This window comes from Protomyctophum parallelum, assembly GCF_964188405.1.
Source record: "Protomyctophum parallelum genome assembly, chromosome: 10".
In the NCBI taxonomy this organism is placed as follows: Eukaryota; Metazoa; Chordata; class Actinopteri; order Myctophiformes; family Myctophidae; genus Protomyctophum; species Protomyctophum parallelum.
In genome coordinates, this window is record NC_139704.1 from 39509727 (window position 1) to 39536733 (window position 27007).

Consider the following 27007-nt stretch of genomic DNA (forward strand, 5'->3'; position numbering starts at 1 on the left):
TGACAAGGGAGATGCGCTGTCAGAAGCGGGCTTTATAGCCCTGCGAGGCACCAAGTCCCTGAAATGATCCGTCAGGTGGAAAGAAGCAGCTGGCAACTCCATGTGTGTATGAGAGGAGACGTGTGGCTGTCAACACCCTCCTCAAGACCACGGGATTGACAGTGACGGGGACTATAATGCATACGTGGGGGGGAAATTGGCAATAGCAAAGTGGCATGGAAGGTCAGAAGAGACTGATATGTGTAGTTGTTTTGTGTGAAACAAAACAGTCTGCCAGTACCGCTCAGTTTGCCCCAGCAAAATGGCCTTTTGTTTCTTTATTTTGCGTATTCTGGTCGGACCACTGTGACACGTCAATGGGGCATACCAATGTTCATCATTCTCTCGACTACCCAGAGAGCCTTTCTCCCATACTCATTGTAAATTAACACTAGGACCTTCCAATAGCTGTCCAGGGGATTGCATGTGGTCTACAATCAAATCGAACGGTGACAATCGCTAATGGATGATTCGCTGCACACTAATGCCACACTCAATGAAAGAAAAAACATGCTCATCAATTTCACACTGCTGCTAACACAATATTGCTGTGGGCTATAATTGTTGTGGGACATTTTTCATTCAAGGTGTTACCCTGTCTATGAAAGCCTCCTCGAGTGCAAGTGAGTGTGTGTGTGTGCTGATTTCCTAGTAGGGAGGGGATAATTAATTTGTTGCACAGTGGGAGAGCTATGGAACTATTCCATTAGAATCACTCCAGGCTACTTTCCATTGTCCTCTCAGTGGGCCCTATGGCATTATGCAAATTGTTGCAAGGGAACTTCTGAGGTTATGCTAAGCAACACATGCTACAGATAAAGTAGGAAAGGCAATGGATTGGACAAATTGAAAATGTCCGTATCAATCAATAGCCTTGCATTCTCATTTGTTCATCTCATTTAGTCGAGCACCTCACTATTGTGTTCACTCTGCATTCAGTAGCTGGTACTTCATCAAGTCTGTTGATTTGCTAAGTCAAATGTCAAACACCGTTGAACTCGAGAATGAATGGTCTTATATTGCTTATATGGCTTATGAAAAACAGTGGGCTCTACTTTACAATGGATGTTTTTGCTTAATTTGTCAACTTTTATTATCTGGTGCAAGATACAAACAAAGAATATCAAGCCACAAAATAACAAGCCACAGAATAATCACAATATGCGTAATGAATGAGTTTTCCCTAGTGCCCTAGTTCACATTTTAAACATGTAAATCAATAAACACCTGCCTCAAGTATTTCGAAGGAAAACATGCAAATATGTACACAGTCCAGTCCTATTAAAAATAAAAAAAAGTCCTATAAACAACAAGCAGAGAATAAAACACATCTTCTGATAATCTGTTTTAAGAGACCATAACTGATTCTGCCTGATGGAGGACGTTATGCTTGTTTATTCCTCCATCTCAATCACATTGAAGAAGCATGAGGGAGCTTCCAGTCAATTTGTCTTACTTACGTCTGATTCTGACAACACTTAAAAAGGAAAGTTTGATGAACAATAACAATAACGACCAACCAAAGGCAACCGTCGCTCTGTGCGTATAGGTAGAGCCCTGTCTGTCTCTCACAGGAAATGAGACAAGCAGATCGTCAGAGCCTTTTGATTGTTTTCCTTGGAGGTATAGTAAAAACCTCGTTCAAACCAAAGCGTAACCTCTTTTGCATCACTGTAACCTCAGAAAGCAGACAGCTACAAAGACATTGATATTGTCACAATAGATATAAGGGCCCAGACAGAGAGTAACTCTACAATAGAAAGTAAGATAACTTTTACACAACTTGAGAGGAGAGACATGCTTGTAGTAGGCTACAGGTACATCTCTTTGTTGTTATGAATAAATGTCAAATACATTTTAAATGCCAGGTACTCTTGAGAAAGCTTCAAAGATTTTGCTGCAACCTTACCTATACAGGTCAGTTTGAGGAAGCCGTCATAAAAGATTTTGTTTGTGGCAAAATATTACATGCATTGTACTTTCCAATGTTGCGTGTTTGCTGCGCTAGAGCAAGCTGATGTTTGCTGCATTGCAGCTTCTTATTCAAATAAGATTCAAATTGTGTTCTCCTTTCAGGTGCAACCATAAATACGAGACAACCTGCTTTGTTTTAAGAAGTCTACTCAATTTGGCTTTGCATCAGTCAAGGAAATAATCTATATCGGTGCAACACTGATACAGATGCAAAACATACACTGTATGTTTGATGAGGGTGCCTATACTACAGTATAGTACTGCTTCTTAGAATCTGTATAATGGGTGGCCATATTATACAGCCAAGAGACACCATTACCATATACATTATGTGGTAACTTGTACAATGTAGTACACTGCAAAATCTTGTGTTAATTTCCCTCTGACCCTTATGGATCAATTTTTACACTTTACACTTGAAATTAATAGCCTGGATTATGCAGTGTGTGATTTAATGTAATGCCATCAAAGTTGCTCCAGTAAATCAGGTCTGGCATCTCCCTATATCACTTTAATCTACTGCTCTTATGTTTGTTTTGACGTGGTACATCAGATTTTATGTTACAATGGGGCAGGTTTTATGAAATACACAGATGTGGGACAAGGGTAGAGTCCTCCTCGGTTTCCTATTACAAACTTCTGATAAAATTACCTGATTTTACAAACCATATTGGAATCCGGCTCACTCCTTGTCTCACACCAGATAAGGTGTGTACGCAGTTAAAATATCTCCACATCACAAAAGTGAGACCAGAAACAGATAGCTGGAAATATTACGATAAATCTGTGTTGTTATCTCTTGGAGAAGACATATTGCTGTGACCAGCTAAGACAAATAACCTCTCCAGCTCCCTCATTTTCGGATTGTACAATATTTACACGAATAGATCAATGTCCTTGCAAAAATACATGTATTTCAAGTCAAAAAACTGTCCCCCTTTTTCAAGGAGCAAGTATAAATCTGTACACTCTCCTCGGAGGCTTTGGGCTGCACAGTGTGAACTGGTCCATCCATGCATGGGCAGGAAAACACTCGAGACCATTCACTGAGACCATGGTTTCATAGCTCGCTGGAAGTAACTGCCAAAGAAGATGTATTGCTTTCGAGTCGGCCATAGACTCCCAACATTAAAACACATGGGGCGCTTCATCAGGGAGCTTGATGTCTGTGTGAGATGGCAGGTAGCCTGGCGAGGGAAAAGAGAGAGAACAGACAGTGGGGGAATTTTATGTAGCGACATTTGCATACAGGCGTATTTTCACATGCACAAACACATCTATCTTGGATGGTAGCAGGCAGCTATATTGTTTAGCTGTGTGGGTAAAAGTATAAATCAATCAATATTTCCTTTGATGAAAATGCTTTCAACACTCCGCTACCTTCCTGAAGCACTAATTAATTTATCGGGACCAAAGAACTGCTGCTGATATTCTCTGCACATTGCCTCACGCGTGTGAATTGTTGAGTTACAGGTATCTGTGATTTCTAAAAGCATGTAGCGTTAAAAAAGCAGGTCAGCAACTAAAAACTGTAGGCTATAGTATATTGGAAAAACATATCAATACAATGATATACAGTACTTGGGGCACAATATAAATATAAAAAACACAGAACCTTTTCCCACAAAATAGTGAATGCTGTGTGAGAACTGCCTGTATTATCCTCTGTTGTATGACCGTGTCCGAGGGGCCGAAAATAGAAGATCTACAAGCTCTAGAATAGATCTAAAATAGCTCACAACGAATCGCGATGCAAATGCATTGTGAGCACATTGCATCGTGATTCGTTGTGAGCTATTTTTTATGAGGGACACCATCGTACGACTAAGTATAAAACAGGCTTAAAGAAATAAAAGGGAGACTTCTTGTACCTATACTTTGTGAGTCCAACTTGATGTTCACATGTTCTTGTGAGGTCATAACAGCTCCCCCAGGGCTTGGGATGGCTATAGAGGTCACTGCCGGGATGACCTCTTGTTCTTTTTCTGGCTGCTCCGTTGTGTATGTATTGATGCCAGGAATCTTCCTGCAGTGGAGAGGAAAGAAAAAAACCCAAAATGCTTGGAGCAGAAGGCAGGGTGATGGAGGAGAGGGAAGAAAACAACTCTGTTTCACTAAGGCCATTCACTAAGCATGAAAAGTGTAATATTCTATTTTTGACTGGTGTGGACAGCAGAGCATTGCTGCATTGTGTTTTGTGTTCCAAAGGGCAGTGCACTCTCACATTTTGGCATGGTGCACCGGATCCGTTCTCAACCTGTTTTTCATTCTTCATTCCATTTTCTACTTTTGACATACAATCTTTCATTGGCAATTCCTGATGCTGCTTCATTGATGTTGTTCTGCAGCTCATGGTGTTTTTTCTGCTCCCGTTCACGTAAAATAATGCATTCTCCAAGTGTCACGTTTGACTTCCAGTAAGTGAAAAATAACATTTGTCCTTACATGCGTTATTGTTGTCGAGTGAATTGTCACACGACAGACGACACTTTGTCACCAAAGCATTAAATCAACACAAAATGTTGCACAGAAATATGAAAATAGCCCATCTGTTAATAAGCACTCAACATTTCGCGTTGCGGTGCGTTGTGAGGATGTAGATTTGCTATTTTCACATTTGTTTGTGTGTGATAATTTTTTACCTTAGAAATTCTTCAAAATGTAGGGACCCAGGTTGAAAGAGGTTAAGATAATTCAAGGATGCTGACTGACTACTGTGGGACTATAGAGCGTTTTCCTTTGCAGAGGGCTGTACAGGATGATGTTTATACCATGTGAACCACCCCCCCACACCCAATGCTGTATAATATATGTTGTCTCAGGACTTATCTCTTCAACCTTTCCTGCCATTCTGCAGTGTGCGACTCACCCTGAATGACTATGTTTAGCATTTCCTAAAGGTCAACCCTCACATTGTCAGATAGATGAATATTGATAACTGCAGGACTCTGGCACTCATTCAGGTCTCCGGGAGAATTGATTAGACTGTCATTCGTAGTAATATTCTGCAGATTGAGACAGAGGAGAATTGTCTTATCCCTCGGGCTATTATTGTGTCGCTGATGTCCATAACTCAGAATTATATAGTCTGAAACCGTTTCAGAAAGTTTTAGGAGCTGAGAACTGAGGTGCTTACTCTGAGGATAATGGGACTGACTGACTATAACTTGGGCCATTATGCAAGGGAATCTATATTATCGTTCGGATATTTACTCCAATGAGAGGAGAGCCTGGAGCTCCTGACTTCATCCTTGTTAAGTTCTCTGTTTGACTTTGCTGTTTAGTGTCACTGTATGTTACATTCAGGAGGATACTGTACCTTTTAAACTTGTATATTACAAATACGGCCAAGCCCATCAGTACGACTGAGACTAGCATGATGACTGCAGCACCATTGTGGCGGCCATCACTGCTGTCCACAAGAGGGGCTTTGACAAATAAAGAGACAGAATGCAAATGCTGGTCAAATGTAGGAGAGAACACACATTTTTAAGTCAAGCAAATGTGAAGATTACTTTTGTCAAGCATTACAGAGATGGCATGCCACAATATAACTGTAATATAAGCTGGTTTTGAATGGAAAAGGTTATAACGTTACCTACATGAATTTCCTGAGTGGAAAGAGATACATATCTTTCCTGTCGGGAAGAAACCTTGTATCTAGATATATTTCATATTTTAGCTTTTTTTCATAAATATGCCCTGTTACACTTCATTGTGTTACGCAGTGTGGTGCAATATGAGTGAAAATAGCCAATATACAAGCTCACTACGCATCACACTGTGACACATTGTGACTAAATAACTACTTTGTATCCATTCGGAACACAGGTATTGTTTTTCCATATCCTGAAATGTAATGGTTTTGGATATAAAGGTTAACACCCAACAGCGACGATATGGTGTTGAACATAACTCATCCTATGCAAATCGACCCAATACTAGGGATTTGACAATTTCATGCCCCTTCACTTAAAAAAAAAAACATTGTATGGGAAGGTAAATCTTTATGCCTTCAGGTGCGGTGCGGTGGACTTACCTGGAGACAAACGAGCTGCGTAGACATTCACCTTTACCCCTGGCCTGACTGTGAACCAAATAAGGTCTTGGTTGAGGGCACTTAACAAGACCTGGGAAAGCTTGAGGGGTGGGAGGAGGAGGGAAAGACAAGCGTCTCCGTTAGCAGCACTGGCAGCGCCATTACATGGTCATCAATATTTTAACCTCAAGTCATTTCACCCAGCAGTGTGAATTATGAATCATAATTTTTACTTGCTGCTAAAGAGGAGCAAGCGTTGATATGACATGTCACGGAGAACTAAACCATAAGTCAACTTTAGCTGCATAGAACCGTTAGAACGTCATCTATATCTGGCTTGGCCTTAAGACAACAATGGTGTTCCTCTGTGAAAGGGGGCTCTGCTTAGGGGTGGTGAGATCACTGATATCATCTTTTACCATTTCCATTGACGACACAGACTCCTTGATCTACAGTTCAGGTATGTACGGCGTGTGTTTGTATACTTGTTCACAAAATTAATCTACCCATTAGGTGATTTTAAAGCTCACTGATTCGGGACAAATTGGAAATCAAGTCATGTTCTACGTAATATAAAAATTCCTGTTTAAGTTTTTTTCTTCATTCTTTCACTCTAAAATGCCCCCGAGTTCCCCTGCTCTTCACACCTAAATGAAGCAGTCATTTAACAGGAGACCAAAACGCCTTCCCAGAACCCATTTGAGTCCTTAGCCATGCACCGGTAATTCCATCTCGCTCTTTCTAAAATCTTTCCACTGGTTAAAATTAGACTGCTCTACACAGTATGAATAATTTTTATTCTAGTGGCATATCAGGGTCAGTAAATCTATTACACATTTGATAAGCTGCTCCAGACATCACATCACACGCATATGCCAACACAAACACACGCACGTCGCACACGCACACACACACACACGCGCGCGCGTCCACGCGGTTGCACTCGCCACACATATGCACACTAACTCGTTCATTGAAGAAGAACATCAGTGAATTAAAGATTTATTACCCTATTGTCTGTAAGGCTCTGCCAGCCAGGTAATCAGACAGGCTTTGGATAAATACATCCCTTTAATTCCCAATACAGGCTGCATGCCCCACCGTTTGTCTCCTTTCTCGAAAGCAGCAATTATATGATGCATCAATGTAATTAAATACCTATTAGTTCAAGTCTAACTCTGAGCCAGAGGAATTGAGTTTACTGCTAATATATGGAGCTTCTATCTGTTAAGATGCACAAACGAGCCTTGTGCCGGGACACAGAAGTTCGACAACAGCTCCGGTTTATTGTTTCACATACATATTTCATAGCTTTCTAAGGCAACCAAAGCAATAAACAGCACAGCAGAATATCTATGAGTCAAAGCTCCATGTTGCAAAAGATCTAAGAGAGCTATAATGATCATAAAGCATGATGATTTGAAATGTTTATGGGCCCCATATAAATGAGTAAAAATTCATACAAGTATATGATAGTGAAGTTGTGAGGTATACCTTACTGAGATTTAAGAATGAAAGTAATTTCTACTGAGGGATGCTGCAATACAGTATCTAGTTGTATCTGGATGGGAAAAGATTGCCCTCTGGTGCTCAAGTTGTATGTTACATTGCTAGTGGAGAAATGAATGTAATAGTGCACCTCTATCTCTAATAAAAATAACATTAATTCTCTGTGTGATTAAAGCAATAAATAGGGAAAAAATCTCATTATTAAAAAATAACCATGAAACCACTGACATAATTGAGTATTATCAAGGGAACTGTGTTTTCTTGTTATGTGGCTAAATTAACAAATCTAAACGATTTACGTTACCTTTGCATGATTACACCATGGCAGTACTGTGGATGCAATTATAATTTCTGGAGCTATAATGAGAACAGTATTCTAATAGGCAACATTTTCTCACTTGATTCCACCACCTACTGTAGTATTATGGCTGGTGGGTCAAACTATAGCCTGCCCTAGAAGATATCAGTGACTGTAGTCGATACCTTATGACCGTATGTTAATAATAATAATAATAATAATAATAATAATAATAATAATAATAATAATACAAAAAACAAGGCTTTTCAAAAAAAGATCATTTAAAGTATATTGTATGTTTACATATATGTTTACATATATTATTGTTTACATATATTATTTTATAACTAAACTTAAATTGAAGTAAAAAGAAAAAAACGAAATAAAATTAAAATAACTCTAATAACCGTGTAAGAGTTCGGTTCAATCTTTAGTTTTGTGATTCATGATTATGATGATGATTATGATTATGCCGTGCCTACAACTGTTAAGTTAATAGAAACATAATAAACAATGTCCCCTTGTCCTCTGTCTCTTCATCACTTTGTTACTCTACATAGTGTATTCATAAAGGATAATGCAAAGGCACTGCCGGTGACAACATTAGCTGGGTCTAGCTTTTCTATGAGTCAAAGACAAAGGCACCTTCGCAGGAAAGTGAGAAGGCATCCACAACACTTTTACACATCTGTAAATTCATAGCACTTACTTTATAATACAGCTGATGAAATAGAACAGGCTTGGATGGATGGATTTTTATTTTTATGTTCATTTACTCTACACTACAGTATAATGACATGCCCAAAACAGGGATACCAGGGTTAATGTGGTTAAATTGACACTCAAGATTTTACAGTACATTTTGAGACTGTGATGGTTCGTTAAATAGACGTTGTGACAGTACCTGATCTAATTGTTCCCACTTGCCATCTGGTGATTCGTCCTTTGATCTCTTCTCAGGAACAATGAAAAACTCTGCTGCCGTGGGTAAACCAGGAAGTACTGAGACCAACAGCTGGTCTGCACTGATTCCTGTGATCTTTAGAAAACAAACACACACACAAAACAAAATCCTAGTTTTAGTTCACACTTTTGATTTGTGTTGTATGGTCTAGCCATAGTGAAGACCAGCAAAGACTATGCTTTTCTGGTTTTGTTTGCTAAAGGTCATAGGAATCAGTGAATTTCCTGACCTTTAGAAAATAAATGGTGAACTTGTCAGAATAATATGTTTAGTGTAAAAAATGCCCTTTAAGGATATTTTTTATAGCCTGGAAATGTTATGCTACAACAGGCTACAGTTTTGACACCCTCAGAGTTAATTTAATACTACTGTACTGAAGGGCACAATGCTAATGTGTAGAACCTTAATTCCCTTTTTTTTGTATTGTAGACATGGTATTGGTATTGTCTAGCCTCAAATGGGATTGGGTGGCGCTAACTATATGAACGTCTTCAGTATTCTGCTTCAGATGTACAGATATATATGTACAGTAAGTACCTGTCAGTGTCAGGATATAGCATACATATCAAGTTAAACATTCAATTTGACAGTCTATGGTAAAGGGCAAAGCTTTTAAGTGCATTCGCGCCGTAACCAGAGGTCTGCTGTCAACGTCCTGGTGTAAACCATGGTAATATATGACAAGACAGAAGGTCAGAGTGAATGTTTCATACCGAGGGCCACTGTTAGATATATAACTCGGTATCCAGGTCTTTTACATAACCTGCTGCTTTTTTTACATCGATGGATAGGAAAACTGGAGGCACTTTGGCACTTTACCACGAAATATTCACTCTCCATGCCCATGACATGAGGATTTGATGTCTTCTCAAGGCTAAAGTCTTGAGGCTTACAGCGGCTTGGTGGGCAAATGGCAACCATTGTGTGTGGGTGTGCTTCTACTGGCCTTCAGTGTTTAACAAGTTTACGCATGTAATACTGATGAGCATTTTTCTGTCTGTGCTTTCTAGATCAGAGCTTAGTGGTTTGTTTTTTTGTCCCTAAGCTATTTAAAAAATAAATATAGTTGCAAATGTAACCACTTTCACCCTTGAGTCCCTAGCTATTTTGGATATTTCATTATATTGCAAATTGTATAAATCTTTCACAAAAACAACAATGGAATCATCCACATCCTGAGCATGGCCCCAATATGGATCTGGGATGTGGCCTCTTACGTCAGTCATCAGTCCAAAACTTATATGACATATAGCCAGTGGTGTAAAGTACATTTACTCAAGTACTGTGTACACTCACTTTTGGGGCACTTTTTTTATTTACTGGAGTATTTCCAATTTTCAATACTTCTACTACTTCTAACCCACTACACCTCAGACGCAAATATTGTACTTTTGAATGCCACTACAACAGTTAAAACTTGAATTACTAGTTACTTTGTAGGTTTTGATTATTATTATTACAAAGCATACATTAACCGATTCAGCCTACTATATACTTCAGCTATTTAAAAGTAGCCTATCTACAAGCACACAACGCGGTGCAATGCAACGCATTAGCTTGTAGACCAACTACTTTCAAATGATTTTTTTTCCTGAAAACTTGTGAAATGGGACATTCTACATAATAAGTACTTTTACTTTTGGTATTTTAAGTATATTTTGATTGATTTCTCAAGTAAATCTTGAATATCAGACTTTTACTTTATAGTATTTCTACATTGTGCTATTGATACTTTTAACTTAAGTGTACTTTTCCACCACTGCAATTGCTCAAGAGGAAAATAGCAAGAGGCACGAACTCCACATTACTTCCTGTATCTGCGTGAAGGGGGTGGACACATTATTAGGAGACGGGAAGAATGTTGGGGGGTCTATTCATTTCCAATGGGAGAATGAACCCACAGCTTATGATCCATTCTTTAACTCCATGGTCACTGAATGAAATACTGGACCCAATCATCACAAGGCACACAATATTTCCAAGATATTCATACTAAAATGGCTTCTTTTAGCGAGACAAATCAGGAGAAAATCTACTTTGTTATCTTTGTGTCTCTCTGTCCATCTGCAATTTGACGGACGACACATAGGGGGCTCTGGCCCCATATTTAAGATGAGAATATGTGAATATGCATATTATAACAAATGAATGGACATATTAAAAGTGAATAGAGGCTCATTGAATAACTTCTCTAGAACCTGGGACCCTTTTCTTTTATATATTAATTATTTTACTGCAATTGATTAATTTCCCTCTCTTCCTTAGCTTCTTTTATATGGTCATCTCTTGCCTACAAGTTTCTTTCCCAATTATCTTTTGTAAGTATTGTTTATTATCGTACATTTTTTCTATTCTTTAGTCTATTCTCCCCTCAGGGCTAGCGGGTGGGTGGGTATGTGTTATTGTCAGTTTTGTTTTGTCTTGGATGGTGTTTTTTCCCTGTTTTGTTTTTGTGTACTATGTTCCTTGTAGGCCTATGTCTTGTATTTAAACAAAATGGAAAAAACCCAATAAAACATTATAATATATTTTTTAAGTGAAATGTGTGTTCCCATGCTTATTAATATAATTGTCTCTCTTGGTTGATGGGTGCTGATTTGTGAAATGCGAATCGTGGAACATTTGCCATAATGCTCTCTGCTCATGCCCATACTGTACATGTCTGTCAGTTCGGTAGTCCTGGACAACCGACTTCACGGCAGGCACCACTATTCCTCTGGTCCTCTGTGATATGCTATGTTTTGTTACGCCCACCTCTCCATATATGGGCATGTTTGTGACATGCACCACTGTCCATCCACAATATCAAAGATTATTCATTTATAAATGGTCGAACTTGACAACAACACTGACAACGTCATGTGGATGTGGATGACATCATGGTCCTCCATATATGGGAATATGACAAGGTAGCTGAGGAAAAACTCTAACAAACAATACAATACAATATACAATATATAGTAAGTGGCACTGTGCAGGCTATACTGTACTAGTATAGATAGATAAAGTAAAGAGTAGCAGTAGTAGCAGTGATAAAGAAACAAAGAAAATAAAGTTTGCTAGTCAGAAGAAACTTTTTCACTCCAGGCTAGCTTAAAAGTGTCCTTACAGACTCACAGAGCATTATGTAACTCAATGTCCAATTCAACTAATCTTTGAGCAGAACATCACGCTCTGATTGGGAGGAAAGTGTCCTGTCTCACTCAAAACCACCCTTGACATGTGAATAAAATGTGGGGTGGATTGGACATTCCGTTCGTGATTTGTGTCATTTTGTGTGAAACAGGCCCCTCCCACTAACTTTGGAAGCCGATTACAGCCGAACGATACAGAGTATGAAAATTCTGCCTGTGGTGTTGTAATCGGATAGGGCCAGAAATGATGAGTACCAATCTTTGTGAGATTTGCACAAATCTGTCTGTCCTGATGCAAATGGGCGTGGCCTATATATACCTCCATGCTTTCACTTTCCCAAGGGATCCAGGGAAAGTGATTTTTTTTTGTATGACCTATGGTGCAAGAGTTATAAGGCGAAATGTAAAGTGGGCTGTTATAGCGCCACCATGAGGCCGACTGATGTAATAATTCATTAAATTATTTTTTATAATTATTATGAACCTCCCCTCCAAGTGTTGTAATTGTACCTCCAACGGTTTCTGCAAGAAAAAGACTTGATGAGAGTTTTCGCATATTCCCATGTAAGTCGATGGGAATTTTTTATTCACTAATAAATAGAATTATTAATCAATAATTTGTTAAATTGAAAAAAGGGCTTCGTTAAGACCTCGGTAATATTATGGTCAATGCCTGTGTGAAAAGCGATTTGTGCAGGCAATGAGGAGCTACGACAGACAGACAGATATTGAGTGAATTATGGAGAGATAATATGATGATGATGATGATGATGATGATATTATCAATGTGTTTTTAATTAAAATAATATCAATAATATCAATGGAGCACAGAATCTGCAACCACCTCTGTTCCTGAGCTGGCTCGCAACTAGCACTGCCTGTGAGTGTGTGGACGATAACAACAACAACAACAAGCACGGTCCAGTGACAAGAGACAGACAGACAGACATGACAGACATGACAGACATGACAGACATGACAAGGACTTTAGCTACTGCTCGCCACCGTGACTCTACGACACTGTACATTTCAAAGACAAGTAACTTTATATTTTGAGGGCAAATAAATAGCAAATAAACTTTCGCACACACCCCTCCCCCACTCTACGTTCTCCGCTGCCGTCGGGGCCTGATCATACCATCGTCAAAAAGGTTAAATAAAGGCAGATCTCTCAGTCGGGCTTGAACGCTCATTATAGCAGCTATCAGTTACAACTGACCTGAACCATGGAGCTCTTGACAACTCGGCCGATGTCCTTTCTCCACTCAGCCACCCCGGGGTTCAGCTCATCCAGATTAGAGGAGAACGCCAAAATGTGTGACTGGAAATATTCTGCAGTGAAACAGAGACAGAAATGCATTTGACCGAATGCGTAAAACATTTGGACCTTATCTCAGCCTGGGAAACCATTTAGATATCCGTAATTGGCTGATTGATTGATCGATTGATTGATTGAAGTATTAATTAACAGATTGGACAATTACAGTACATTTCAAGCACAACTCAATACAAAACTGTTAACTGTGGACGACACCAAAGATTACACTTGTTTACAATAGGGTCCACCATGTTCAATTCATCATAATATTTAGAGACAATATACACTTCTATATAGCCAAAAACAAGAAATCATCATAGAGGAGGTAAAAAGTGGAAATAAAGGTATATTGTGTACCGGTGGCATGACACATAAACAATAAGAATATCACTGGCGAATATTTCAGAATTTCACATAAAAATTGCCCGGCTGATTTGTTTATTTCTGGAAGACAGAAAACGCTGTGACCCAGGGGTATAGCACCCTCTAGCGGCTGTGATGTCACAGGGGTGTCACAGGGGTGCCCTGGGCGTGGCCATAGCTGTGGTGTACCATTATTAAGCGCAGCTTTAGCTACACCTGGCCTACAAGGCACTGCTCAATGGATTTGTCTGTTTTCTCTTGGTCAGGCCTCTAGGGAGTGTGGTGCAAAGTTTCACACTGCTTGGCCCAGTTATAGGTAAAAACCACCATGAGGCAGATTTGAAGAATGTAGGACCTTAACCATTCAGGATGGAATATGACATGATATGATCCGTCTTGATCACATCACTAGAGATATTGTGTACCGATTTGCATGATGAGAAAATATGTAGGAGTAATATCGGAAGTCAAAACATTTGTTTTGCAAAAATTGGCCTCCTGGCTATAACAGGCCAATGTGAATTATTTGGTCCTCGATCCGGGGAGTATGTGAGCACAGTATTGGGCCAAAGGTTCCGGAGAGTCACTGTACACAGACGGGCGTACGTATGTATGTATGTATGTATGTACGTACGTACGTACGTACGTACGTACGTACGCACGCACGCACGGACGGACGGATAGGGGCGGAAATATGGTCCCTGCGATGCCTTCAGCCTGGCGGAGACAACTATTCATAAGGTTGATGCCTTTATTTGCTGTGAAAAATCAACCTGATTTTGAATACGAATTGAATTGAATTAAAAACACCCCCAGTGTGCAAGGACCTTCAGAATGAAGCCCATCCGAGTGTTAGGAAGTTTGACGCCAGCCTATATTAGATCACCACTGCTGGGATTGTGTTGTAGACAGAAACAGGGCCTCACCATAGACCATTACAGTCCCTTTGTCCTGAAGGACAGTACTGCCGAGCGATGCCTGAACAGTGACTGTGTGAACTCCCTCTGTGTGGAAAGTGAAGGACATCCCTCCCTCCAAACTCACCACGGGCTGATAGAGAAACAAAGAATAAAATGGATTCATAAATATAGCCGATATGGAATGCCGTCCTGCGACTATAAAGTTGATACAGTAGCAGCAGCAAAGACCAATTTATACTTAATCGTGCGCCGGTGTCGCACACCGTGAATAGCAGCAACTACAAGCTCACATCACACTGTGCCAAGTTCCAGTGGTGGAAAGTAACTAAGTACATTTACTTAAGTTTACTTAAGTAAATTAGAGTACCTTTTCCACCACTGCCGTGGGGCACAGTGTGCAACCAAGTATACCATTAAGACATTAAGTAGTGATAAAAAGTACAAGACTGACCTCAGTTCTGTTATTAAGCCACCAGTAATAGGTGACTGTCCCTGCATTGCTGGGATGCAACACCGTGCTCAGGTTAACTGGTTTGTTCCTGACGACCACCGAGGGAGCCAAGAGCTGGACCTGCTCCAGTCCACCTTCAGTAGCAAAGCACAAAACAGCAACCGTGACTCAAATGAAAGGCAGGATAAAACGTATTGTCAGGAAATTGAGTCGTACATCCATTTCAATCTTGCTCATTCACGCAGCTCATTGATATACCGCCAACAATAGGTTATTATATCCTATTCTGCAAGTAACATTACAATAGTGTTATTATAATCGTGTCATAATCATTAGATTATCATTATGACATTATAAGTATGCATGATATAACTACTTATGCACTATCTCACACTGGTGACTGGTGAATGCTGATAACAGAAAGGCTCAACGTTTCTTCCTCACTCACAGGTGACGTGGAGGTAGAGGAGCACCCGGTCGGACCCCAGACTGTTCCGTGCTGTAGCAGACACTTGGTAGATGCCCACTCTACTGTAGACGTGCTCAATGCCGTCCTCAATAGAGCTAATGTTAGCGTAGGATATGGTCGTACCATCACCAAAGTCCACTGTTATGCTTGTCGACGAGCCGAGGCCCTACAAGAGTAGAATGTACACAACACATTATTACACTGAATGTTGTCGTAGCTAGTTTGAGAGTGCCACAATTGCCAAAAGAGAGTGTGGGGCTCATTTATCTCCACAGCAATTAAGCTGTGTTGTTGCCTCTGACACTGCTACACAACATGGCCTTTGTTCCAATCGCTCTCAGAGGCAGTAACAATAAAGCTTAATTTATACTCGCACGGTGGCATCGCTTGCTGACAAGAATGCATGTTCAAGCTTTGAAGATGTGTTATTATCATCATACTCCATCATACTACGGAGTATAAGGGAGACAGCACTGAAAAGACCCACTTCCTAGAAACCAGCAGGTGGAGTCAGGGAGCATGTCACAACTCTTGGCATCTTTCTTGTCCTGACTAAAATGCCCAATTCTGCTGGTTCCACTGAAAAGGTGCCTGTTGTTTAGATTTGATCAATTCCACTTTGTTTCACGGTAAACGCTATTATGAAAATATATATATATATTTATTTATTTATTTTCAACATGGATTCAACTATTCGGGAATAGGGTTTAAGTGGTTTGCCAGTATTTAACCTTTTTTACCCACACATTTTCTGCTAAAAAGCATTTAGAGTTTGAAAAATACATGCCAATGCAGGTCAACAGTTACTGCTTTTGATGGACCACCAGTACCACTGGTGAGGTCAGCAAGAAAAAGTAAATTAGAGAACATTATATATGCATCAAGCTGTGCTACATGACATGTAAAAGTGATTAGAGTTGAGAGTGTATGCCATTAGTGTTAATCACTATGAAAATGCTTTTACTGTAAGTGCACTGTGTGCTTAGATAATAGAATGCTATAGCCTGCATGTCATTCTCACACTGCAGATGTGAGAACTCATTATTTTGTGTTTGCTATTGCATCCCTGTACAACTTCACACTATAGCTAAGTTTCACAGTAGCGAATATGCAGTGCGATATTAGTCTGACAACATGGAGATATGTCTATTTTATCACAAAACTGTGTATAAATCAGCCATTATAAAGTATTGTAGTAGTGTTTAGCAATTGTCACCCGCCCGAACCGGGTACTCAGTGACATCAACACACCTGTGGATGGTTGGCTCAACAAAGTGGCCATGAATTGGCACTGAAAGAAAAGATACAGTAAACATTGCGGTTGGCGTTCGGTCAGTGGGTTTATTTGGAAATTTCTAAAACTATTAGAATTACTTCTGTTAGGCTAATTATTGTATTTGTACCATGTGTGTATTTGTGTGTGAAACAAAGGCATTAATCAGAGGGATTACATGTACCAGCACTCATGGAAAAGTCCTTCAGGCACTTTGTATTTATTTGGCACGGGCAGCCACACAGAACAACAAACTCATTTCGGCACACAGCCTTCTTAACCATTGAAGAAGGCTTTGTGTTTTGCTGTTCTGGGAGCTGCCCATGCCAACTAAGTACAAAGTGCCTGAAGGACATTTCCGTGAGTCCCGATAATCCCTCTGATTGTAAAGAACTTTTCTAGACTGTGCACCCACCCAGTGAAGAAATTACCAGAAGGAACATGAGTAGCGCATGCTCTTTAACTCGCAAAGGATGTAATGCCATGCAGTGCTAATCATCAAAACGATTAGCAGACATTCAAGAGTAAGCAATGCATGTCTTCATCTAGTCCATAAATCTGAGGCACAAGCAAAATGTTGATTTTGTGTAGCCCACTAATTATAGTTATCTTTTCTTGTAATGAACAATCAACAACTCTTCTTCCTTTGTTGATATGTCAAAGATGTATGGGGGGACCTGATTCGGCTATGAACCAGGGTGGGTGGATGTAAGGAGCAGCATAGCCTCTAGGGACTGCTAGTGGGGCTTTTAGACTTGTCTTACTTATTCATGTTTTGCCAATTATGGCTATGGAATCTCTATACATTCATGCTATACACAAAACTCTCAAAGGGGACTGAACATAGCTTTCACTACACAGCAGAGCATATGAGCGGAGCATGAGCGCGAGCGGAGTGACAGGAGTGGGTTTTTAAATGGGTCAGAGCAGCGATGTCCGCCTGCCGCTCCAAGCCGCTCTGGGCTGGGACGTGCACCACATGTTTGAGTATGTCCGGTGCGCAAATTAAGGTGAGTGACGGAGAGGGGGGGAGCATTTGTACACTCTCAGAGTTAAATTAACGTGACTCTTTACGTGAATTTCTATACTATGTACGAAATACACAGTATTTTGAGGTGAGAGCAGCACCTCTTCCAGGAAAATCAGGAAAGAGACATTCTTCCCCAGAGTGGCTACCATGGTTCCCTCGCTGGTGAGAAGCTGGAGCCCCCAGGGGGCCTGACTGGGACATCTCTGTCGCCTGGGGCTGTACCTCCACAGGGTCCCCGCTGTGCAGTTGTTGGACAAAGCCCTGCGATATCTGTGACACTCGCCGTTGGAGGAGCACACAAAGAGAATACAGGTAAAAGCACTGCACACTCACAGATCCGAAAAATACAGATCAGTGCACAGAGTCAGACACAAGCAGAACGACACACTCACACCTGGACACTGCACAACATCTATCTGCTTGCCATACATTTATTACACATATGAAAATGCACATGCATACAGAGATATACAGTATGTACATCTCCGCAGAGAGCCACTGAGATGCACACACAGTCACACACAACACAAACACACACTTTCAGTCACAGTCTCTCTCTCACACGCACGCATCACACGTACACACAGAGGAAATAATAAATACAAGCAATTAATTTGTAGTCACACCTCCCTTTTTGTGGGCCAGGAATCATTACTGGCTAATGTATAATTCTGACCTGTTCCTGTACAGAATGACTGGAATTGAAAGACTGAGCTCACAGTGCTGTTTGGTATTCAAGCGCGGTCTACTTCTATTTCTACTTCTTTCCTCTGTCAACACAGATGCATTTGGTGTACCCGGTGGTGTTGAGGAAAGTGTCTCCAGTGACACAGTCTCTGGATGCGGTCGATGGAACGAACCAGAACGCTGGGGAACAGCTCCCATCAGGCTGCCTCTGGAACCCATAGTCACTGTGTGGATTAGAGCATAAAACCCACAAGGCAATGTCAAAAAGCAGTGGTTTTCAACCTTTTCAGGCCGTGACCCACAAAAACAAAAGTGAACTTTAATAATTTAACCATTTAATATAGGCAATCATACATATCATTTGTTTGATATCATTTGTAACAGTTTAATTTTCTTCCCAATTTTCCAAATCCCCCCCCCCCCTCCTCCTCTTTCTGTGTGTGCTGTAGACCTTGTCGCTGCCAACCCATGCACACTGTTGGCACTGTCACCGTTTGAGGAGGGTGTCGAAAACCACGTAGCCCCTCAGATACACATGGAGTCAGCAGCTACTTTGTTTCACCTGACAACAAGGAGTTTCACTGGAAGGGCATAATGTGCTTTGTGCACAGAGATTCACAATCTGAAAAGCAACCAACAGGTGTCGCTAGTGCAGCGATATGAATACAATCCGCTGGCGGCTTCCCACCCGTGAACACAACTGCCAATTCTTTGGAGCGCTCGGTCAAGCCGGAGGCACTGCTGCCAGGAAGCAAACCTAGGGCCTCTGCGGTGGCGATTGAGTGCATTGAACATATACAGTACATTAAAAATAAACGTATCTCCTGTGGTTAGAGGGATATATTCCTGCACAAGGCAACATGTAAAGTATATTACAACCCACGCCATTGGAGATTTGTGCCTCTGTCTAGGTCCTAGACAGAGTACTGTATGTGCGTTGCTGTCACCATTATTTTCATCATGAACATCTCTCTGAGGTCTAACTCACAGCTGGAGTTGACATTTATCAGACACTTCAGAAAAAGAGTATCAAGATACTTGGAAGAGTACAGACCGATGCAGGTCGCTAGTCCGTGCCTTTGACTGACCACTGGTGAAGTTAACAATAGAAAAATGAAATAAATCAAGAAGAAAGACACTGAACTGAGCAATAAGCTATGACAAAGCCGCTGCCGAGAGATAACTGGGCTGGCCAGAGACGCCACATGGAATGTTGTAACAATTAGCTTAGCCTGGTTATTATATCACAACTGTGTGCATGATAATTTTCATTATACCACAGGTAGTTATCTGATTGGTTGAAATAGCTCTCAACCTGTGCTTCACACGAGCATCACCGTACACCCAATCCCATCTGCAAATATTCTGGAAAACAGCAACCCCTGTTTTTCCTCGAAATTTGCCGTGAGTCAACAGTCTGTGTTGAGAGACTACCATACACCTAATCAAAACATAAAAAACAGCTGTGTTTGGCAGTCCCCGCAGGCATTGGCTACTAAGCTAGGTGTCTACACAGGATATTTTAGGTCGTAGTGGCTACATCTGTCATCGAATATCTTAGTTATAAGGGTATAATCGCAATATTACACTCGATGCGCTGCTTACGGAACTTGCCTATCGGCTCGTTCCTGCAGCAACGCAGGCGTGCCATAAATGACAGTAACGCACACCCTCTGGTGTAATATTGCTTAATTATCATGCACCTATACGAATTGATCTGTTGTCCGCTTTGTATCTGGAATCATTTACACTGATTTATATTATACTAATATGTGTAAATAACCCATATTAAAGTATACAAACTTACAACTGCTGCAGATTTATCAGAAACGGGTCCAGGGCATGAATTAACATAACTCTGCACCCAAAAATAACATAGGGCCATAGGGCCTCTGCAAAGGCAAAGTAGAACACCCACAAAGCTGGTCCTATGCCAGTCCTCTGTCACATCTGGGGGACAGTACAAGAGGTGCTTTGGCATGGAGTCTAAAAGTGCCTCTAGAAGCTTCGCTAGCAGCCTCTAGAGGCTGTGCGACCGCCCACTGGGATTCATGAAGTAGTTTCTGAGATACATTGTTTGTGACGAAAGTCTTGGAAAGATGGCCAGAGCGACTTGATTGACAGGGTTATCCTTAGAGCCCTGCCACTAGTGGGGCTAAAAATAATCCTGGCTCTCAGGATATGTTGCACAACATCAACAGCAAACTTCTAGGGGAAAAGATCCAACTCACATTCACAACCAAGTCAACATCACCAGATCAAATGTAAAAGCCAGCACTGTCCCTGAAAAAATGCACTTATGGTCATTTATCTGATTGTGATGACAGGAACAACATACTGTAATTTCATTTAATTTCCATTTACTATTGAAATACACACAGCTTCATCCAAGTGTACAGTACATCTTATTCAGCCATACAGTATGGGAATTCTAAAAACAATAAAAAATAAATAAGTAATTGTTTCATAAATAAGACCCCTTGATTTGATGAAATAAGGTTACTTCTACATAATGGATATATTTTAATTTTAATTTTATTCAGTTATCTATTTCAGAAAATGATATAAAGTGCGTTGGAACTGAACTTTTCCTGGTTTCTTCTTGTGTCCCAGTTTTACGGCATCAATTCAGTCTATGGAGATCAATAAAGTGAACACTGGAGCCTGCAGAGGAATAGACTCACCACTCAAAATCTGCCTCTGTGCACGGACAGGGGTCTGACATGTGTGAGATGTGCTGATCTCTGCTTTTGACACATCGGACGTCAGCTTTCAGATTTTGGAAGATTCTCTTCACCCCCATGATGCAAACTTCACCCTAGAACAACAACAACAACAACATAGAACACAGAAGTCTTCACCAAACTTCACCCTGTCATAAATTATGATGCATCATTTATGACAGGGTGAAGCGATAAACATTTCAGTTGTCTGTTTTCTTTTGCTTTCGCAAGGATATCAAATAGACCAGAATACTTTATGTGCTACATTTGATCACATATCCAGGCTTTATTTGCCCTGGGCGAGGGCGTGATAAAATTTACACATGGTGATAAGCCTGACCTACAGTATCAGCACAAGTTAAAGAGCCACCAGACACATAACTGTCACTATGAGGCAACACAATATGTCAACTGTCAAGTTCAACAAGCATGGATGAAACATGGCTGTCAAACTGCACTATTTTGTCTAAGGACTGAGATTCCGATCATTTGATTTTGAGACATACCAATACCGATCTTTCCCGATCCGATCATTATATTTTTATAAAACACAGAGAGTGTACAGAGTTAAATTAACTTTGATTTTACAATATACATTGGGGTCTCAGAGATAAAATGCCTACCCTAATTCATGTCAAACTGGGGGACCTTGAAATTCAACGGGTTGGGAATCACTACTAGAACCGAAAATATCTTCCCTGGCATATCTTTTCAAATGGGGGTCCACGGGCTGATGAGTGTCAAATTGGGGGTCCCTGACATGAAAAGGTTTGGGAACCACTGCAGTAGGCTATTATCATAAAGTATATCTCAGTTTGAAGATTCAAATTATGGACAATAACAATACAACTAGCCTATGCATCATTCATTAGCAATAAAAAGAAATGCCTCAACATTATTATACTGCAGGGAAGAGAGGGCCAGGGCTAAGAATGTGTCACACAGAAAAAAGAAAGAAAAAAAAGTTTAGTTTACAACATTTAATCTCTGCCTAAGGATTTAATTAGATTTCCTATGCACATTCATGGAGAATTTGTTTAGGACCTGTCACTAAAATTACTTTTAAAAGCTATGAGACATTACGTCAGGTAGGCAATGCAAACGGGACATGCAAAGCTTGCATCTCAAATCGCAACAATTCTAGCAGTTAAATGTCACATTATTGTGCCGTTACTTACTTCATTGTTTAGCTGCCATGTCTCGTAGTCTTTGAGAGTACACCTTCGACTGAAAATAGAACCAAAGTCGATTTTGACAAGCTGCCACTCAGAGCGATGACTGAAATGCCCGAATATTCTGTAGAGACACAAAAGGAAAGAAAGAAAATTACTCATAAGGACTCCTATAGACAATTGGTTCTGAAATGATTTCATGCCAAATTAAAATATATTTGGCTGTGGACCTCCTTCTGAAAAGATTTTGTACCAGGGACCCCATAAAAGATTTGTGACGAAAAAACAAAAAGGTGCCTACCCTACACCTAAAGTTGACTTAAAAGGTCCAGAGCAAGAACCACACTTTTACATTATTAGATCATTAGAAACGCTGCAATGAGGTCAGGATTATATTAGATAAGAATTAATGAATTCATAAGAATGAAATTCGCTATGTCTCTTAAACCGTGTTCAAAGGAGTTGAATATGTTATTAAATACTGCAGTTTTTATTAGAAGCCTAGTAGTTGTTTTTCTTTATGTTTACAGTTAGATGTTGGATTGCTTGTGCCTGTAAGAGCGGACGAATGTCGCTCTTTTGTCCACTATTCTTTGGATAGAATTAGTTTCCTTTGCTTTGCATGAAAAAGGTATTGAAGGTGTTCATTTAAAACTTAGAAGAGTAGCAGGTCTGTAAGTTGGCGACGGTAAATTACCGGAGCTCTTATGCCCATTCATAGTTTGGGAAGGCATTGTGGATTCCCCATTGGTTTTAAGGACAGCCAATGAGAAGCCAATGAGGAGAAAGTCGTGAAAAAGTCGTGACTAGCACAGCAACTGCTATATAGTCCAATTTGCTTCACAGGCTGGTAAAAACTTGCTGCACATTGCTGCTCTACGTTTCATACATAATAAACGATGCTGCGGTGATGTCTAAAAGTTTCTCAGGGGTGTGATATAAATAACAAAACTAACTACGTTCGACTTTGTTGTTTCTTACGTCATTATGAGGGTGTCCTCGCCGGGCTCCCCTAACACACCATCCACATAAAGGGGGGAAGACGTGAAGCTGTATCTGTTCCAACTTCTGCCTTCATCGAAACTCAGCCTGATGGGAGAAGAGTGGGCAGAATTCCCAGGGAGAGACAGTCACAAATCGAACAAAAGCAAAGTCGGACTTTTCAAGTTGAAGGTGTCTCTTCTGATTTCTTTACCGGCTTCATCCAATTCAGGGTAAAGGAGATGGGGGTGGGAGGGGTGGAGTGAGGGGGTGCATGCAATAAGCTGAAGGCAGGAGGAAACACTGGACAGGTGCCAGTCCATCACATGGCCACGCTAGGCAGACAGACAATCACTCACATTCAAATTAACCTATGGTTCATCCAATTCACCTGCTTTCAACTTGAAAATGTTTTGCAGTAGTTTGCAGTGTTTCTCCTCCCTACGGTGCACAACTGATACAGCCTGTTTGCTCCTGTTTGGTGAGTGTGCAGCGGTGTAACCAGAAGAAACACAGCATATAGATATTTTTTTTTTAAATATAATGAACGGATGACTGTAAATATTTGGGAAATGATTAATTTGTCTTTACAAAACATGACTTCCATAAAGACTCCTCCATCAGTCCATCTGTGAGCAGCTAATCTCCGGCACCTTTGGCCTGCTCGGCATTACATTTCACACATACTCCTTGGAGGCAAAGTAAAAAACACATTTCTGGCCCGGGCCGGCCTAGTGGTCTGGGCACCTAGGCTGGTAATCCCGCGTCCCTGTCAGGCTGTGTTGCGGGTTCGAGTCCCGATCCCGACTACCTTTGCTGCGTGTCTTCCCCCCATCTTCCTGGCAACCTACTGTGATCTAGGCAAAAATCCCCCAAAATATCTTAAAAAAATAATTTAAAAAATCTTTATGTTACTTCAAAGGATTTTGTCCAAACATCATTTGTCAACATTACCTCAATGTTTCATATTCTATCCTGATTTAGCCTCGATACCCAGACTTTCATTTTAATCCTGATTGACTTAGATTGGCTTCTAAAGATTGCAGAAGTGGCCTGTTTTGAACAAAATGCCTCAAATCAAGAATGTAGCGTCCGATTGCTGTGAAACTTTGCCAGCATATTCCCACTAGGCTGAGGAAGAAATGCCACACTACATGGAGGTCAAATAAAAACCGCTGCTCCAAATTTCTCACATTGGCCAGTTAAAGCGCCACCATGAAAACATTTTTTTTTGTTATTACTGCCAATTTTGTATAAATCTCACACAAATCTGTATACACCAGTAAGACGCCTGAGGGCGAGGTTGCGTGCACGCATCCGCCTAGGTGACAGCAGACTGCTGGGCTAGCGCTGCCGCTTTGGTAAGGGGAGTCAGATCAACATAATTATGGAATGTATTATGTACTGGCCATATATGGAGCGTGTCTTGAGTGTACAGGGTTTGATGTGGTCAGATCAACAAATGGAATGTCAGAACAGGTCAGCTCCATATATGGAGATCTAAGGGTGGCAGCGAGGGCAGTGTCTTAAGTGTACAGGGTTTGATGAGGGCCCAGTTAGGGCAGGACCTTAATTTTCAGGCCTGATGAGAACTCTAGTGTGGCAGCGGGGGCAGTGTCTTGAGTGTACTACCAACTACTGGAGGTATGCAACCAAACTCTGTAGCCTACATGCCATAAACTAATTCCCACTGTTCCAAAGACCCATTGGTTTGAGAATACACTCCCAGGTATGCAGAGTTTGGTTGCATCAAGCTTCCTCAGGGACTGCATTGATCTAATAAATGAATTCACACAGGATAAATCAGCCAATACACACACTCATGTAGTCTCTTTCATGAAAGGCTGTTCTACTGTATCTACCGGTAATCTCGATTTTAACACATGCCACCAAAGGGCATATGTTAAAAACATCAAGAACAGGGCTTAACAGAGAAATCTACGCAGCTCAGCTTGTGCTGCCAAGTCCGCTTATTATAAGTGACTTAATTGGGCTTGATTTTCTGTAAAGTCGCTTATACTAATATTAGTGGTTGTGGTTTTTTGGCCTTGTTTTTAAAGTGTACGTAGCTGCTAATTTGAGCAAATGTATGTGTATTTGTCTGCCAGGTAAGATGGAAGAAATATTTTCAAATAACATTTTAAGATGTAGGCTAAAGTTCATGCCCTAAATAAAGACATGTTAGCACGCTGTAGCCTACATGCCATAAACTAATTCCCACTGTTCCAAAGACCCATTGGTTTGAGAATACACTCCCTGGACTTGTGTTGTACAGTCTAGTTTCCAAATAGAGGCATAAACAATCAGAAACAATAATATAGTATTGCCTAATCACAGGTGTAGTACTGTGTGTTTAAGCACCGTAGGGCACCTGATGCATGCATGCACGTGCACAGCTAAGTTGTGCTTATGTGTTTTGTTTTTACATTGTTGCAAAAGTAGGTTGCTAGTGCTACAGTCTTATTGTGGTAATTGGTTGGAGCATTTTATCTGTGTGGACTGTTGTGTTATTGTGTGCACCTGATGCATCATGACACAGGCGTCAAATAGTAAATAAATATCCCAACTCTGTGCATTAGATTAGATTCTGGGTGAGGCTGTGATTGTTCAACTATTGGGAATCCATTGCTTGATCTCTGAATTTGGCTGTATTTATTTTGTGTGATTATTATTATGTGTGACTCAGCTGAGGCAGACAAGATAATACAAGACAAGTAGATTTTCAGTCGATTCTTCCCATTCAACAGCCTGCAAGTCTCCTACAAAATGACATTATTATTACAATTTGTCTCTGTTGATTAACCTTCTGTTTGTTGTAGCCAGATGGCTACAGATATTCTGTTGGAAACCTGTAATGTCATGCTGCACTGAATCGTTCTTGCAGTGAGTAAGTGTGCTTAATTAGGAATGTTTCCACAAACACAGTGGCAATACATTATTATAATTATATTTATTAACAGCACCATATGCACACTCAGAGAACGGTGTGCACCATATGCACTCCGGGTTGTTGGATGCTTAAGACATTGGAGTTGGAAAGCTCCTTTATATACCAAAGCATGAAATGCAAATACAATACTCTATAGTAGTAGTATACACATTCCTGTTTAGTCCTAGACTTGATTGAAATCAGTAGCCATTAGAATCTTACGCATCATGATTTCTGCGTTGTGATTGAATTCTATGAATACTATGACAAATTATCTCTAGGGGCCAGGGGAATTGATTTTAATAACTTTTTGCGAACGCAATGAGCCCTAACTATGGAAGCCAGGCAGAACATGTCTGTATGTCTGTCTGTCCGTCTGTGTGTCACGGTGTGACACCACCCGCCACCAGAGGGCGCAGTTACTATGGAAGCCAGGCAGAACAGCAGTTAGCTGTCTAACATGTGCAGTTAGCTGTCTAACATGTGTGTATGTGTGTGTGTCTGTGTCAGACTGCCACAACAGCGCTTAGTTGTCTAACTAACGTGTGTGTACCACACATAGCTGTCTAACGTGTGTGTGTGTATGTGTGTGTGTCTGTGTATTGTTATTGCAAGAGCTGCGTTCGCTTCCCGCGTTCGCGCGTCTTACTTGGATATTACTACCTTGAACGGATCTAACATAGAAAGGGTTGCTGAATACAAGTACCTTGGAATATGGCTTGATGCCATATTCC

General features: G+C 40.7%; 1 protein-coding gene across 1 annotated transcript in view; it reads right to left on the reverse strand.

The window, feature by feature from the left end:
* Positions 1-3141: 3141 nt before the first annotated feature.
* LOC310865826 (VPS10 domain-containing receptor SorCS1-like) overlaps positions 3142-27007 on the reverse strand; it is a gene marked incomplete at both ends in the record, with an annotated part of 50161 nt that continues 26295 nt past the window's right edge. The window contains 14 exon segments of the mRNA XM_083775036.1: positions 3142-3200; positions 3885-4039; positions 5333-5441; positions 6053-6152; positions 8764-8889; positions 13171-13289; positions 14565-14688; positions 15010-15143; positions 15458-15644; positions 17880-18051; positions 18579-18692; positions 21153-21286; positions 22370-22487; positions 23345-23452. Of these exon segments, the coding sequence (XP_083631162.1) occupies positions 3142-3200; positions 3885-4039; positions 5333-5441; positions 6053-6152; positions 8764-8889; positions 13171-13289; positions 14565-14688; positions 15010-15143; positions 15458-15644; positions 17880-18051; positions 18579-18692; positions 21153-21286; positions 22370-22487; positions 23345-23452 (1759 nt within the window).